This window comes from Oncorhynchus clarkii, chromosome 22 (genome assembly GCF_045791955.1).
Source record: "Oncorhynchus clarkii lewisi isolate Uvic-CL-2024 chromosome 22, UVic_Ocla_1.0, whole genome shotgun sequence".
NCBI lineage: Eukaryota > Metazoa > Chordata > Actinopteri > Salmoniformes > Salmonidae > Oncorhynchus > Oncorhynchus clarkii.
This window is the reverse complement of record NC_092168.1, coordinates 45,429,149-45,446,903: the sequence shown is the minus strand read 5'-3', so window position 1 is coordinate 45,446,903 and position 17,755 is coordinate 45,429,149. Positions and strand designations below refer to the sequence as shown.

The 17,755-nt window shown below is 42.9% G+C and overlaps 1 protein-coding gene across 1 annotated transcript; it reads right to left on the bottom strand.

The window, feature by feature from the left end:
* Positions 1–1,034: 1,034 nt before the first annotated feature.
* LOC139380141 (trace amine-associated receptor 6-like) lies at positions 1,035–8,529 on the bottom strand. The gene is made up of 4 exons (XM_071122584.1): positions 8,344–8,529; positions 7,610–7,740; positions 5,814–6,423; positions 1,035–1,217 (listed from the first exon to the last, which is right to left on the bottom strand). The coding sequence occupies exons 1-4, from the start codon at positions 8,527–8,529 to the stop codon at positions 1,035–1,037; spliced, it is 1,110 nt and encodes a 369-aa protein (XP_070978685.1).
* Between the last annotated feature and the right edge of the window lie 9,226 nt (positions 8,530–17,755).

Here is a 17,755-nt window from a genome sequence, read left to right as displayed (position 1 = left end):
CAAATACTATTTGTCAGACATCAGAACAACCACACTGTAATCTGACCCAATTATCCCTTGATGTTGTTTTCCTTTTCTGAGGTGTTGTTTTCTCAGAAGAAAATGTGACTGAGAAATGTGATTTCTAGTTCAGTTGTATCAATCCATGATCTCAAAAGCACATCAAGTAATTAGGGACAGTTCACAATTTCTCAATCACAATTATCCAAAATAATGTGTACGACCACAAACAACAATAACTGTAGCGACCCTAAAAATGTGGATATCGACTTTGCCACTTCAGGATGCTTTTGTGGTGCATACGACATCATGTAGGGCTACGGGCCAGAAGGTTGAGGGTTCGCCGACCACTAAGAACCAGCTCACTCTCCCTGTCTGTATCATGAGGCCTACACTATGGTCAGAGTTGTCTACAGACAATGATCAGCTAGGAGGATATCAGATTTCCAACATTTTCCAGCAACAGGTTTCTCTGCCAATGCACCCCACAACCAATAAACAAAGCATACCGACTTCAGGTGTTTCAATACCATGACAACCGTGACAAATGAAAAGACTATGCTCTTGCTCCACAAATGCTCTCGCCTGGTTTATTCTGGGTCATCCTTGACATCAGACAAGGGAATCAGATGGGCCACCAGTCTTAGGCAGGGTTTGATGTTGGCCCAGAAGTGATCAGCCAGGATTTGGCTATGAGACCAGCACTGTCGACCACTGACATCACTGTCAGCATAGATAGTTTGGGGCAGAGATCTGTCGCTTATCCCCCCATGAGAAGCACGTTGGGAGTGACTGAGTCTGGTCAGGCAGGAGGATGATGAAGGGGACTGGTACTGCTGCCCCATGGAGTACCAAGGGCAGTTGAAGGAAGGTGGAAGGTTTTGCCATCTATCGTAACACTATGAGGATCTGACCCCCATTCACTGGAGGCTAAGGTGGAGTTGGCTTGTAAACTCTGTAAATCACCCTGAAGGTTGGTTCCTCTTCTCTCTGGACAGGTCGATGTTTGCAGTCGAGGGTGTCTGGATAACAGCTCAGGCCCAGAATTGGTTCTCGTGGATGGTGGTCTGGGAGAGCCATAGCTCACTGCTCTTTGACCTCCCTTCTGGACGAAGGTGTTCCACAGAGGTAATGTTACTGGCCCATTGAACCTCCCGGCCAAGAGGCAGCTTTGCAGCCTGTCCACCAGGGACTTTGCTTCGGTCCCCATGGGTAGACTTTGGAGACCATTGTCAACATAGAAGGTGTGCTCGACTGACTCCTGAACATCTGTGTTGCCATCATGGTGGTCCTGATAATGTTTCTGGAGGGCATAGATGGCACAGCAGGGCCTACACATCGTTACGAAGGGTAAGACCTGCCATTCATAGGTGCTCGGCACTGCTTTTCTGTCTAAATTAAGATCCACAACATTTATTCCACGGGACAAAACTAGGTCCAGAGTATGACTATGGCAGTGAGTAGTTCCGGAGACATGTTGGACAAAACCCACTGAGTCGATGATGACTCCGATGACTTTTGGAGTTGGTCTGGGGATTTTTCCATGTGAACATTAAAGTCACCAAAAATTAGAATATTATCTACCATGACTACAAGGTCCGATAGGAATTCAGGGAACTCAGCGAGGAACGCTATATATGTAAACAGTAGCTATAAAAAGTGATTGAGTAGGCTGCATAGAGTTCATGACTAGAGGATCAAAAGACGAAAAGTTTTTTTTTTTTTGTAAATTGAAATTTACCATCATAAATGTAAGCAACACCTCCGCTCTTGCGGGACGCGCGGGGGATATGTTCCATAGTGTAACCAGGAGGTGAGGCCTCATTTAACACAATAAATTCGTCAGGCTTAAGCCATGTTTCAGTCAGGCCAATCACATCAATATTATGATCAGTGATAAGTTAATTGACAATAACTGACTTGGAAGTGAGGGATCTAACATTAAGTCGCCCTATTTTGAGATGCGAGGTATCACAATCTCTTTCAATAATGGCAGGAATGGAGGAGGTCTTTATTCCAGTGAGATTGATAAGGCGAACACCGCCATGTTTAATTTTTCCCAACCTAGGTTGAGGCACAGACAAGGTCTAAATGGGGATAGCTGAGCTGACTACACTGACTGTGCTAGTGGCAGACTCCACTAAGCTGGCAGGCTGGGTAACAACCTGCTGCCTGGCCCATCACCCTGTCTCATTGTGGAGCTAGGGGAGTTAGAGCCCAGTCTATGTTCGTAGATAAGATGAGAGCACCCCTCCAGCTAGGATGGAGTCCATCACTCCTCAACAGGCCAGGCTTGTTCCTGTTTGTGGATGAGTCCCAGAAAGAGGGCCAATTATCTACAAATTCGATCTTTTGGGATGGGCAGAAAACTGTTTTCAACCAGCGATGAGTTATGAGACTGCAGTAGATGTTACGATCTTCTTCATCTGAGGAACAGCAATATGAAAGATCGAACCAAAGTGCAGTGTGGTACGTGTCCATGTTAAAATTATTACAACTGAACACTGAATCCAAAATAACAAAAGTGAAACAACGAAAATCGAAACAGTCCGTTCAGTTGACACAACACAAAACAGGAAACAACTACCCACAAACACAGGTGGGAACAGGCTACCTAAGTATGATTCTCAATCAGAGACAACGATAGAAAGCTGCCTCTGATTGAGAACCATACCAGGCCAAACACAGAAATACAAAACATAGAACAAAACATAGAATGCCCACCCCAACTCACGCCCTGACCAAATCAAAATAGAGAACTAAAAAAGGAACTTAGGTCAGGACGTGACAGTAGAGCTCATCACTCCCCCTAACTGGGAGGGGGCCAGAGACAATTACACGATGCTGACACATCTTTCTAGCTGATTTACACGCTGAAGCTATGTTGCTCTTGGTGACCTCTGACTGTTTCATCCTAACATCGTTGATGCCGATAACAATATCCCTATACTCTCTACACTCGCCAGTTTTAGCTGTAGCCAGCACCATCTTCAGATTAGCCTAAACGTCGGTAGCCCTGCCCCCTGGTAAACAGTGTATGATCGCTGGATGATTTGTTTTAAGTATAATACTACGGGTAATGGAGTTGCCAATGATCAGGGTTTTCAATTTGTCAGAGCTAATGGTCGGAGGCTTCGGCGTCTCAGACCCTGTAACGGGAGGAGGAGAGCCCAGAGAAGGCACGTCCTCTGACTACGACTCGCTGCTTAATGTGGAGAACTGGTTGAAAGTTTCTGTCAGCTTAATGAGCGACACCGGTTCAGCATTCCTACAGCATTTCCCTCCAGAAGACATGAGAAAGTTGTCTGGCTGCGGGGACTGTGTGAGGGGATTTATACTACTATCTGTACTTACTGGTGGTACAGACGCTGTTTCATCCTTTCCTACACTGAACTCACCCTTGACCAATCGCCATCCTATGGCAACAGCACATACTGAAAGCAATCCCTGCCCACTGGGCACAGACATTAATTCAATTTTAACAATATGTTGGAAAAAACAACAACAACGTTGATTCAACCAGTGTTGGCCCAGTGGGTGTAAAACTCTGCAGTAAAACTGTTTTTCAACTGGCCTCTTCACTCCAACATTTTGTATATGAATTGTATATGACACCTTCACTTGTAAATGTATTAAAGGTTGTAACCCTTTAAATGTAATGTTCAGGTAATATGTATTTAGATATTGGTTCCATTACCCTGTAAGCAGTCTATGAACTTCTCTAATGAGTGACTGCAACCCACACTTTGGTTTAGATTCTCAGGGCCAACAAACAAGGATGTTATAATTTTCAGACAAACACGTTACTTCCTTCAGCACACTATTAGGACAGTGTGTTTTTGGAATAAAATGTTCAATATATTTCCTTTAACATCCTCTGTGTTGTGTGCTTATTGTTTAACCATTGATATGTTCTAGGTCATTTTGTGACCTTAAGGAGCATCAGGTACTGCTGGAATGTCAACCAATAGCATGTCCATCTGTATGTGATAAATTACACTGGTCACTGTTCAAAACATTTATAAAGTATTAAGAAGGTATGAATAGTCCTCACTTTAAATTAGGGACTGCAATACAACTTTACTAATGATTAGTACATGGTTTATGTGTTCATTTATTACATATCTGATGAGAGATCATATAAATCATTATTACATACTATAAAAGTTTATCAATGTATGAATAACTACCTTTCTAAAACTAATGTGGGAGTAATGAGACATTAATGATGTGGAGTCAAAATAAACATTATACATTCATTATTACAAAGTGTTACCAATCTCTATATTCATTCTGACGCCACAGCATCTGAGAGAGCTGTTCTGGTGTGACCCCTGACCTGGCAGCAGAGATGTAGTGATAGTCGTGGTAGTGAGATTAGTGGTACTGTTCATACCCAGTACGTTGATGTTGAAGTGTCTGCTGTGGTCTCCTGTACTGTTGTGCTTAATCATTTATGCATATACTAATGATTAGTAAATAGTTTATAAGTTCATTAAACGATAAGCACACAACACAGAGGATGTTATCTCATTAAACCTCTTATGAATGATCTTATGTATCATTATTACAGACTATAAAAGTTGTTAATAAATGTGTGAATAACCAGCTAACTAAAACAAATGTGGGAGTAATGATACATGAATGATGAATAAACTATTTACTTAGAAAGTGTTATTGCAAAATGTTACCATTCTCTATATTCATTCAGACTCCACAACATCTGAGAGAGCTGTTCTTGAGTGACCCCTGACCTGGCAGCAGTGATGTTGTGAGAGCAGTGGTAGTGAGAGTAGTTATTGTGTTCATAACCAGTATGATGATGTTCAAGTGTCTTCTGCGGTCTCCTGCGCTGTTGTGTTGAATCATTAATGCATATAGTAGTATTTACACATTTGAGAATACCTAGTTTATTAACATTTAATTAAAGGTGGAGTAATGATTAATACATGGTGAGAAAACTGTAAATAACTTACAGATGGTTTATTACTGAATTTATAAAGTGTTACCCATAATTGGATGTTCTTACATTTTACCCTTAGCTACACCATTATACCATTGAGACAGACTTGGACGTTATCTGATATCATGCAGCATTGTACATTTCAACTGTACTACACTTGATAAAGACGTCTTGCCTCAATTGAGCCCCTAGAGAGAGATGTTAAACAACATATAGCGTGAGTCATGACGTCCTCAGAATGTAATATTAGAACACTAGATACTATTTATCATTAAGTAACAAGGGACAACCACAGCCTTAGGTATTTGGAGTACACAATCCACAATGACTACAATGTATTTTATAAAACAAGTTTATGCCTTCTCCAAGTCATTCCATTCTAATCCAGACAAATCATTCAGTATCAACACCACTTGTATCTATGATGACAACACTGAGATAAGTAATGTCAGTGTATTGCTATATGAAATAAATATGAAATAAATAAATACAACAATTGTAGACCAAAACTATATCAAACCTATGTTTACCAACCTAGGGAATACGATTATAGGAACTATGAACTTCTTATCTTCAAATGTAATAAAAGTTTAGCTGTCACTTTGAACCATGGATAAAAGAAAGCATAAATTATTGGATTAATTAAGGAATTAACAAGTGGCAGAAAAATTATGAAATATGATAAGAACATGTCAATTAAAAAATACAAAAAGAAAGAAAATAGAGATGGAATCCAACAAATGAAATAGTTGAAAACAACAATTGCTAGAGTTTTTGCTGCTTTTCTCTCAGACTTATTTGCCTGTGCAGTTTTAACACAAGACACACTGGCAGCCTCATTTGAAAATACCTTTCTGGCCTGTGATCTGGCCACCACAAAGATTTTCATGTAAAGTGTAATAATAGCAGTGCACGGGACAACCATTGTAATTACAATGTAAATTATATTAACCGAGATTATTCCTTCAACAATTAAACATTCTTTCAAACACCTACTTGGTACCTGCACATTTACAAAGTTTTGTATAATAACAGCATCGTATATGATACAACAACACCAGGTAACGGATATACAACACATCATTCTTGTTGTTGTTATTTTAGAGTGGTACAATAAGGGATCACACACAGCAACATAGCGGTCAATAGATATCAAGACCAAATTACCCAGAGATAAAGAAGTACATAAAAAGGAGATGTAGGCATGAAACGCACATAAATATTCCCCAAAACCCCAGCATGGTTCCATTATTGCTACAGTCAGTACTGGTATCACAATCAGTCCCACCAGGAGATCTGATGCAGCCAGAGAGAGGATGAGCAGGTTGGTTGTAGTGTGGAGCTGCTTGAAGTGAGAGATGGAGATGATCACCAGTAGATTCAAAAATACTGTAACTGCTGAAATCAATGAGAAGACGATGTACAGTGTTATGAAGATAGATGTTGATAGCAAAGCCTTTCTGCAAGAAGAGTTTCTGTCTTGAAAACAGTATTGAACATCTTCCTTTTTTGCCATTTGGTAAAAATGCTGAGGTCCTGCTCCTGCTTGGTTCTGTGTGTGACCTTGTCAGGTCAGCTTTCTGACAAACTCTGAGCTCTGCCTCTCTATTTATCCCTGAGTTACTGACAGCCACTCCCCTCCCCAGGAACTCTCTGCACACACACACACACACACACACACACACACACACACACACACACGCACGCACGCACGCACGCACGCACACACACACACACACACACACACACACACACACACACACGCACACACGCACGCACGCACACACACACAAACGTGAGCACACAAATGAACAAACGGTTGGATAAACAAATAATTAATGAAATTATGATTCAATGTATTACCAGATTGGATATTGCTGTGCCCAGCTAGCCTGTTCTTTAGCCTTACTGGCCATTATAGATGAGAGAAAAGGGATATTTTCTCCAATTCAGATCAAATAAAATTTGATTTGTCACAAGCGCAGAACAGGTGTTGACCTTACAGTGAAATGTTTACTTACAAGCCGTTAACCAACAATGCAGTTTTAAGTTTAAGATAAATCATTAAAAATAATAATAATAATTAAAGAGCATCAGTAAAATAACAATAGAGAGGCTATTTTCAGGGTGTACTGCTACAGAGTCAATGTGCGGGGTCACCGGTTAGTTGAGGTAATTGAGATAACATGTGTAGTACATGTAGGTCGAGTTAAAGTGACTATGCATAGATAATAAACAAAGAGTAGCAGCAGGGTAAAAGTGGAGGGGGCCAATGCAATACTGGGCCGTACTCACTACCCTCTGTAGTGCCTTGCGGTCGGAGGCCGAGCAGCTACAATACCAGGCAGTGATGCAACCAGTCAGAATGCTCTCGATGGTGCAGCTGTTAAACATTTTGAGAATCTGAGGACCCATGCTATATCTTTTCAGTCTCCTGAGGGGGAATAGGTTTGTCGTGCCCTCTTCACAACTGTCTTCGTGTTCTTGGACCATGTTAGTTTGTTGGTGATGTGGATACCACAGCACAGTTGATGAGAACGGGGTGTGCTAGGTCCTCCTTTTCCTGTAGTCCACAATCATCTCCTTTATCTTGACCACGTTGAGGGAGAGGTTGTTGCCCTGGCACCACACGGCCAGGTCTCTGACCTCCTCCCTAAAGGCTGTGTCATCGGTGTCACTGTTGTGTCGTCTGCAAACTTAATGATGGTGTTGGACTCGTGCCTGGCTATGCAGTCGTGGGTGAACAGGGAGTACAGGAAGGGACTGAGCACGCACCCCTGGGGGGCTCCAGTGTTGAGGATCAAGGGGGCAGATGTGTTGCTACCTACCCTCACCACCTGGGGGCGGCCTGACAGGAAGTCCAGGATCCAGTTGCAGAGGGAGGTGTTTAGTCCCAGGATCCTTAACTTAGTGATGAGCTTTGAGGATACTATGGTGTTGAATGCTGAGCTGTAGGCAATGAACAGCATTCTCACATAGGTGTTCCTTTTGTTCAGATGGGAAAGGGCAGTGTGGAGTGCAATAGAGATTGCATTATCTCTGGATGTGTTTGGGCGGTGTGCAAATTGGAGTGGGTTTAGTGTTCCTGGGAAAAGGGTGTTGATGTGAGCCATTACCAATCTTTCAAAGCATTTCATGGCTACGGACGTGAGTGCTACGGGTCTGTAGTCATTTAGACAGATTGCATTCATGTTCTTGGGCACAGGGACTATGGTGATCTGCTTGAAATATTTTGGTATTACAGACTCAATCAGGGACATGGTGAAAATGTCCGTGAAGACACCTGCCAGTTGGTCAGCACATGCCCAGAGCACATGTCCTGGTAATCCGTCTGGCCCCGCAGTGTTGTGAATGTTGACCTGTTTCAATGTCTTACTCACATTGGCTATGGAGAGCTTGATGACACAGTCGTCCGGAATAGCTGACGCTCTAATGCATGCTTCAGTGTTGCCTGCCTCGAAGCGAGTATAGATGTGATTTAGCTTGTCTGGTAGGCTCGTGTCACTGGGCAGCTCACGGCTGTGCTTCCCTTTGTAGTGTGTAATAGTTTTGAAGCCCTGCCACATCCGACGAGCTTTGAAGCCGGTGTAGTATGATTCAATCTTAGCCCTGTATTGACGCTTTGCCTGTTTAATGGTTGGTCGGAGGGCATAGCGGGATTTCTTATAAGCTTCCGGGTTAGAGTCCCGCACCTTGAAAGCGGCAGCTCTAGCCTTTAGCTCAGTGCGGAGGTTGCCTGTAATCCATGGCTTCTGGTTGGGGTATGTACGTACAGTCACTGTCGGGACAACGTCCTTGATGCATTTATTGATAAAGCCAGTCACTGATGTGGTGTACTCCTCAATGCCATCGGAAGAATACCGGAACATGTTCCAGTCTGTGATGGCAAAACAGTCCAGTAGTTTAGCATCTACTTCATCTGACCACTTTTTCATTGACTGAGTCACTGATGCTTCCTGCTTCAGTGCTTTCATAGGCCCAGGACTAGATAAAGTGTAGTTTTGCAACTACTTTCACCACTTTTAGTCTTGACATCTTTGGTTGTTTACTACACTACCTTACTCACACTGTTTAGCACATGTCCTCACATGTGAATCCTGAAAGATATGAGTGGAGCTAAGGCTTAAGAGGGTGTGAACTAGCAGTGTGAACTAGTCTCTACTTGTAAAAAAAAACACAATTTACAATGTTGCTACACAGGAACGAATCAAGCCGGTCGGTCACATATTCATTCTGACTCAACAGCATGTGAGAGTGCTGCTCTGGCATGACCCCTGACCTGGCAGCACTGATAGTGATGTAGTGAGAGTAGTCGTAGTGGGGTTCAACCTTTTGTCAATGTGGGAAAGTACAGTGTGGAGTGTGATTGTGATTGCATTATTTGTTTATCTGTTGGGGCAAAATGGATGCGAAATGGAGTGGGTCTAGGGTTTCCGGGATGATGATGTTGATGTGAGCAATTACAAGCCTTTCAAAACACTTCATGGCTACCGACGTGAGTGCTACGGGTCGGTAATCATTTAGGCAGGTTACGTTAGCTCCTTGGGCACAGGGACTATGCTGCTCTCCGTGAAACATGTAGGTATTACAGACTCGATCAGGGAGAGGTTGGAAATGTCAGTGAAGACACTTGCCAGTTGGATTGAGCATGCTTTGAATACACGTCATCGACTGTATCCTTATGTAATACATGTATCACTAGCCACTTTAACTATGCCACTTTGTTTAGATACTCATCTCATATGTATATACTGTACTCGATACCATCTACTGTATCTTGCCTATGCTGCTCTGTACCATCACTCATTCATATATCCTTATGTACATATTCTTTATCCCCTTACACTGTGTACAAGACAGTAGTTTTGGAATTGTTAGTTAGATTACTTGTTGGTTATTACTGCATTGTCGGAACTAGAAGCACAAGCATTTCGCTACACTCGCATTAACATCTGCTAACCATGTGTATGTGACAAATAAAATTTGATTTGATTTGATTTGATTTGATTTGATGTCTGTCAGGCACCACAGCTTTGTGAATGTTGACCTGTTTAAAGGTCTTACTCACATCGGCTACCGAAAGCGTGATCACACAGTCGTGCGGAACGGCTGGTGATCTCAAGCATGCTTCAGTGCTGCTTGCCTCAAAGCGAGCCTAAAATGCATTTAGCTCGTATGGTAGGATCACTTCACTGGGCAGCTCGTGGCTGAGTTTCCCTTCTTACTCTGTAATAGTTTTCAAGCTCTGACACATTTCACAGAAGGTGAAATATATATTTTTTAAACATTCGAACAGTGTCAGAGCCGGTGTAGTAGGATTCAATCTTAGTACTGTATTGACGCTTTGCCTATTAGATGGTTCGTCTGAGGATGTTACGGGATTTCTTACAATCGTCCGGATTAGTGTTAGAGGTATTTTGAATGAGGTAGCTCTAGCCTTTTGCTCAGTGCAGATGTTCCCTGTAATCCATGGCGTATACAGGGCATACCGGTACCTAGTCAGTGTGCGGGAGTACAGGTTTAGAGGTCATTTGTACATGTAGGTAGGGGTGAAGGGACTATGCAGAGATAATAAACAGCGAGCAGCAGCAGTGTCCAAAACAAATGGAGGAGGTGGGGGGTCAATGTAATAGTCCGGTGGCCATTTGATTAGTTGTTCAGCAGACATGTGGCTTGGGGGTAGAAGCTGTGAACTGTAATGTTCATCAAGTTATGTATTTATATATTGGTTTCGTTACCCTGTAAGCAGTCTTTGAACTGCTCAAATAAGTGACTGCAATCCACACTTTGGTTTTAGTAGACAAAACCAAATCATTTTCTGTCGAAAAACATTACTTTACTCAAAACAAAAAGTTACATATCGCACTATTACAACAGTATAGCTGTTTTGGAATAAAATATTCTACATATTTATTTTAACATCCTCTGTGTTGTGTTATTATTGTTTTACCATTGATTTGCTTGGTAATTTTGAGACATTAAAGGGCAGCTGAACTCAAAAATCTACTTCTCTGATTGAAAAATGCCGATGCTGAATCGATATTAGTCAAAAACATTGATTCTAGTGTATAAATGTTGTACAAAGTGTAAATAACATAATTTTCCAAAACAGAGATTTGTGAGATTTAAGTAAGCTGTTATGTTCCTAAATCACTTGGAAATGTGCATCTGGACAATGCATGCTCGAAAATCAGATATTGTGTTACTGTCGACAGTAAAAAGTCCTATGAAATGTGCGTCTTCTTTCTTCGGACAATGGTAACACTATGACCTAAGTGGGTGAGTGCAGTGTCCAGATGCACATTCTTATTTGCATTCTTAAGGGCTATGATTGGTGAGGGGTACCTTATGTAACCTGAGCAGCCAAACTAACTTAAGGGAAACTGAAGGGACTGTGAGGGGAAGTTAGGTAAAGAGAAGCAGGACAGCTTTTTTTACAGCCGCCACAATATGGAAATATTAACATCCACGAAAAGGCCTCGAACTTAAATGGCAAAATCTCTAATTGGGGCCACATTATTTAAAGTCAGCTGGAGACCAATGACGTAGTTTAGCTGGAGACCAATGACCTAGTGTAGCTGGAGACCAATGACCTAGTGTAGCTGGAGGGAAGGGAAGGGAACTCTGACCATACCAGGAAGGAGAGGAACTCTGACCTTACCAGGAAGGAGGGAAACTCTGACCCTACCATGGAGGCAGGATACACTGGACCAACTTGAGGGGCAGGAAACTCAAAGCCTGGTCTCTTTACACCTGCCAGGCAGCCCCGAAACTGTAACTCTACTCCTAATGGTTGAGAAAGGAACTCTAACCCTACCAGAATTTAAAGGAGCTGGACAACTAGGTCAGGGGAGACATCAGGGGTGACTTCTGTAGGTTCACCTCGGGGGGAGGTGGCGCTCCCGGCATTCTGGCAGACACAACGTAGACTCCAGCTGAGGGAGGGGAGGTGCCTGAGCGACAAATATCTGTTAAATAGCTGTGGTCCCAGTGGTCCCGTGGAGGTGGTGAAAACTCAGGAAGGGAAATCCTGGAGTAGTGTCTCTCAGGGGAGTAGACTGGCGACTCGGGGAGTCCTGGCAGTGTTGACGCTCCCGAGACGATGGCTCCAGCCGTGGAGGCCTGGAGCTGTGGTGGTCATTAACTCTGGCTCGAAGGACAATGTAAAAACAGTTTGCTGGTATGCCCTCACCCGTCTGGGCGGTCGGCTTTGAATTCCCTCACGCTATATACGTATAACTGATTGGTGTGGTTCTGTCCTCTATAGTGCTGTCCTGTTAGAACATGATGTTGAGGCCCATCACTGTACTCTTGATAGTCACCACCACACACAACAGACACAGCTCTTTCCATTTGAGGATGTTTGTATGATTTTGGTAATCCGAATGACTTAGAATCTTATTGTTGTGGTTCTGTAAGGCAAAAAATAGACACACATGCAAACAGTAACAGCCGAATACTGTCAAATACTGACTCCCAAGCCCTTAACCTGGCAGTTGCCTTACCAGGCGGTGATGATAAGGGTTATAACTATTCAATATATATATATATACAGAATGTATATGAATAAATAGAAAAATGGAATTACACTTACAACATGACTATAAAGGTCCATAGACAAAGCATCAATATAAACATAAAATAAAAAATTAACCTCTTAGAAAGAGAGAAACAAATTACTTGGATTGACAAAGGGTCAAGATTTGTGGCACTCTCCCTCTCCAGGATTGTGTGAGATCTTATCAGATCTGCCCTGGCACCACAGAGTCATAAATTAATCTGATCATGAGCAACCTCTATGAACCATCTGGGATGACTCTGTGATGATTCTAGAAGCTCACCCATGGCAGCACAATAAACACCTTAACAAAGGCCAATATGGAAAACACTGTGGTAATTTGTGCATGCAAAATACTATGTTTACCATTACAGCAAGAGTGACGGAAAAGAAGCCAACACATTCTCAGCATATGTGGGAATTAAGAGAACTTTGGCAGTATGCCGGTTGGACGTACTGCCAAATTCTCTAAAACGACGTCGGAGGCAACTTATTGTAGAGAAATTAACATTACATTCTCTGTCAACAGCTCTGGTGTACATGTAACAGTTCTGCTGCCGACCCTCTCCTCACCCCTACCATCTCATATGTATATGCTGTACTCTATACCATCTACTGCATCTTGCCTATGCCGTTCTGTACCATCACTCATTCATATATCTTTATATACATATTCTTATCCATTTACACACGTGTGTATAAGGTAGTAGTTGTGGAATTGTTAGGTTAGATTACTCGTTGGTTATTACTGCATTGTCGGAACTAGAAGCACAAGCATTTCGCTCCACTCACATTAACCTCTGCTAACCATGTGTATGTGACAAATAAAATGTGATTTGATTTGATTTACTTGAGCTCGATCCAGGGACCCTCTGCACACATCAACGACCCACGAAGCACCGTCACCCATCGTTCCACAAAAGCTGTGGCCTTTGCAGAGCAAAGGGAACAACTTCTTCAAGGTCTCAGAGCAAGTGACGTCACTGATTGAAACGCTGTTAGCGCGCACCCCGCTAACCAACTAGCCATTTCAAACCGATTACATACATTCTTGTGGTCAGCATGTCTGCATGCCAATTCGGTGCCCCCTTATAACTTGAGGGATCTGTGGTATTGAGTTTTGGGACAAAATGCTGTAAGGATTTTTTTAGTGGCAGGGACTGAGAGACAAGTCAGGATTAGGGAAAGAGGAAATAAAATGTAAAGTACAAAGTACAGAGATGAAAACCTGTTACAGTGAGCTTCGGATCTCAGACTGGATCAAAGGTTCACATTCCAAGAGAACAATGTGGGAAAAGAATCAGAAACCTTTAGATAACATTTATAAATAAGATGTTTTAGTAATTTTCAGTTTAGTATGCTTATGTGGGAAAAGTTGCTTTTCCCATTTGGGAGAGGTTAGGCTTGTCTTCTTATGGGAATGTGTCTAATTATTACATGTCCCCTCTGAGGTTGCTCTTATCTTGATATAGTATATGGTCTAGGAGGCTCACTGTCTCAGTGATCTTGTCCAGGAGGGGTTGTATTTTTGATGGGATTGTCTAGAATTGACGATTGATATATGCCATTGGATGAGGTAATGTTTTTGGTCCTAAGTGGTACCAAGAACGAGATAGGAACTTTGTTTTAGGAGAGCAAAGTGAATGATAATTTATAGCCAATGCTGTCTGGCTATGTATGTCTTGGCTATAAATGATACTGAGAACTGTTTTGTAAGCACTCTCAGAGTAATCATTTATAGACACTGAATTGATCTGAGATTCACAGAGCTATGGTGAAGCTCATATAATTAAAGATGGGACTTTATGATAACTCTGACTTGTGTGTGGTTTGCTCTCTCATGATTTGGTAATACAGGAAATTGCCACCACGACAACAATGACCCTAAGCACACAGCCAAGACAATGCAGGAGTGGCTTCGGGAATGTGCTTGGGTGACCGAGCCAGAGCCCGGACTAGAACCTGATCGAACATCTGTAAAGAGACCTGAAAATAGCTTTTCAGTGATGCTCCCCATCCAACTTGACAGAGCTTGAGAGGATCTGCAGAGAAGAATGGGAGAAACTCACCAAATACAGGTGTGCAAAGCTTGTAGCGTCATACCCTGTAATTGCTGGCAAAGATGCATCAACAAGGTACAGAGTAAAGGGTCTGAATACGTAGGGTTCTCACAAGGGTTGTGTGGTCTGCCCAACGCACATTGAGGGGCACATTGCCTGTCTTCCAGGACACCTACAGTACCCAATGTTGCAGAAAGGCCAAAAAGATCATCAAGGACATCAACGACCCAAGCCACGGCCTGTTCAACCTGCTACCTTCCAGACGGAGAGGTCAGTACAGGTGCATCAAAACGGTGACCAAGAGACTCAAAAACTGCTTTTATCTCAAAGCCATCAGACTGTTAAATACCCATCACAAGCCGACTACCACCCAGTTACTCAACCCTGCACCTTAGAGGATGCTTCCCTATGTACATAGACATGGAATCACTGGTCACTTTAATAATGGAAGACTAGTCACTTTAATAGTGTTTATAAACTGCATTACTCATCTCATATGTATTTTGTTAGATTCTTTTTATTCAGAGAAAATAACTCAAGGACACTAGAGAAGCTTTTAACCAAGTTTAATTGTTCCCAAAAGGTCGTCAGAGCTGTATTCAGACAACCCAAGATGTCTCACCATCACAGGTATATACAGTGCCTTGCGAAAGTATTCGGCCCCCTTGAACTTTGCGACCTTTTGCCACATTTCAGGCTTCAAACATAAATATATAAAACTGTATTTTTTTGTGAAGAATCAACAACAAGTGGGACACAATCATGAAGTGGAACAACATTTATTGGATATTTCAAACTTTTTTAACAAATCAAAAACTGAAAAATTGGGCGTGCAAAATTATTCAGCCCCTTTACTTTCAGTGCAGCAAACTCTCTCCAGAAGTTCAGTGAGGATCTCTGAATGATCCAATGTTGACCTAAATGACTAATGACGATAAATACAATCCACCTGTGTGTAATCAAGTCTCCGTATAAATGCACCTGCACTGTGATAGTCTCAGAGGTCCGTTAAAAGCGCAGAGAGCATCATGAAGAACAAGGAACACGCCAGGCAGGTCCGAGATACTGTTGTGAAGAAGTTTAAAGCCGGATTTGGATACAAAAATATTTCCCAAGCTTTAAACATCCCAAGGAGTCAAAGGCAATTGTTGGACATGTTGGGGACAATGTTATGGGGAGTGTATGCAGCTCGAGGGGTATGGATGTGTCAGGCCTGAACCTGGTATTGAAGTCTGATATCAGGGAACCGGTGTACTTTCGGGGGGATGGCTCTGAAAAGTGCACAGTGCATTAGTGGGAGGATATGATAATGGTTTACATGCTTAAGAGGGGCGTGTCTGTGATGGACCAAGCAGTTGAGGTTATGGGCAGGCTTATGGGAAGGGCCCGCAATGTTGTTAAAGTTGGCATACGCAGCAATCCCTCCATTGATTTATCTAAAGGCCCGAGTCCCATCTTTGACATACTGAAACAACATTTTAGTGACACTGTTTTTTCAAGCATGCCCCTTGCTGACTTTTATGCCACATTACCTCTGACTGATGAACAACCATTTGAATATTGGCTCAGACTGAACAGGGCTATGGAGGTTGCTGAAGATTGTCTAAAGAGACAGAAAAAAAGTGTTGAAGACCCATCTCGTTAGCTCACAGTCATGTTCATCAGACATTGCCCTAATGCTGAACTGTCGCTTATCTTTAAGTGCAAGCCATTACAGCAGTGGACTGCTGCAGATGTTCATGAGAGGCTGGATGAATACAGGAGGGAGCGGAGGTACTCTCGCTTATCGAAGTTGACTCCAGCCATCGCAACAATGAAGCAGGAAGTTGGCGCTGTCATGCCGATCACCATGCCTGCTGTGAGAACCCACATGGAAGTACCCAATACGTTGCCTTACCCAGCCCAGACTATTCAGGGCTCAGCTGAGCCGATGGAACGTATCCTTGCAATGCTGTAGCGTGTGCTGGAGCAGAGGCCACAACAGTCTGACCATAAGTTCCAAAAAGGGAATAGGAGCAAAGTGAAGTCTAATGGGCCATGTAACATGTGCGGGGATGCTGGACATGATACTTACTTTCAGTGGATCCATGGCTTGTACCTTGAGCTCTAGGGTCTTACCTGAACTGTTGCATGCAGGAGTGTTGAAAAGTCCATCATTGAGTCCTACAGAGGTAGTCTTGGTTGGTTGTGGTGGGTTGAAGACGAGACCTTTAGGAGTATGTGAGCTGGAGATGGAGGTGTACGGATGTAGAGTTGCTGTGCCTACACTGGTGGTTGAAGGCCAGAGTGATGACCTCATCTTGGGCAGCAATCTCCTAAAGCACTTGATTCGCCACCTGAAGACGGATGGAGATCTCTGGAAGAGGGTTCATACTCCTGTGTGTTATGGGGGTGAGGAGAGCAAGCTAATCGATATGATGGCTAATGTGGAGAGATGGAGAGACAGTGAAGTACCTGACAAAGTTGGAACTGTGAGACTAAAAGGGGCTGTGACTCACTCTAGAGCCTATGCAGGAGCACTTAGTCTGGGGCAGACTACGAAACACTCAGAATCTATCAGCTGGCAGTGCTGTTGTCATTGAGCCCAGCAGTTCAAGGTCAACACCAAGGTCAATACTGGTAGGGAGGACAGTAGCTCTATTGCGGGGGGATGGGTGGCTCCCTGTTAGAGTGATAAACCCTTCTCAGAAGACAGTGACATTGAGACGAAACGCCACTCTAGCCGATGTCTTTCCTTGCATGGCTCTAGAGGACTTTGACTGTTCGTGTGTGAATGATATTTCATCAGCAGCTTTACAGCAGCAAGTGCAGAGAACGGCTGATATACTCACTGACTGCCAAGATGACTTGACACTGACTGACGGTTCCAGCCAACTTCACGATACTGACGGACCTGACAGTTCAAGCGATCCTGAGGTCTTACGTGACTTAGGTTTGACTGATATTCATGTCTCCTCCTATCAAGCATCTCCTGCTGGTAAGAAGAAACTCATCCAGCTCATAGCGGAGTACCAGTCTATTTTTTCCAGGCACAAGTTGGATTGTGGAAAAGCTTCCGGATGTCTTCACCACATTCAACTGAGTGATGAGAAACCCTTTCGGATGCCCTACCGACGCCTTTCACCAAAAAATTATGAGAAGCTCAAACAAGCATTGAATGAGATGGAAGAACGT

Coding starts and splice junctions, on each gene's coding strand:
- LOC139380141 (XM_071122584.1), bottom strand. CDS start 8,529: ATGTGGCAGGGCTTCAAAACTATTACACACTACAAAGGGAAGCACAGC. Junction 7,741..8,343: donor TCAAGCTCTCCATAGCCAAT/GTGAGTAAGACA, acceptor GGAGCCCCCCAG/GGGTGCGTGCTCAGTCCCTT. Junction 1,218..5,813: donor CCAGATCACAGGCCAGAAAG/GTATTTTCAAAT, acceptor TGGTCTCCAAAG/TCTACCCATGGGGACCGAAG.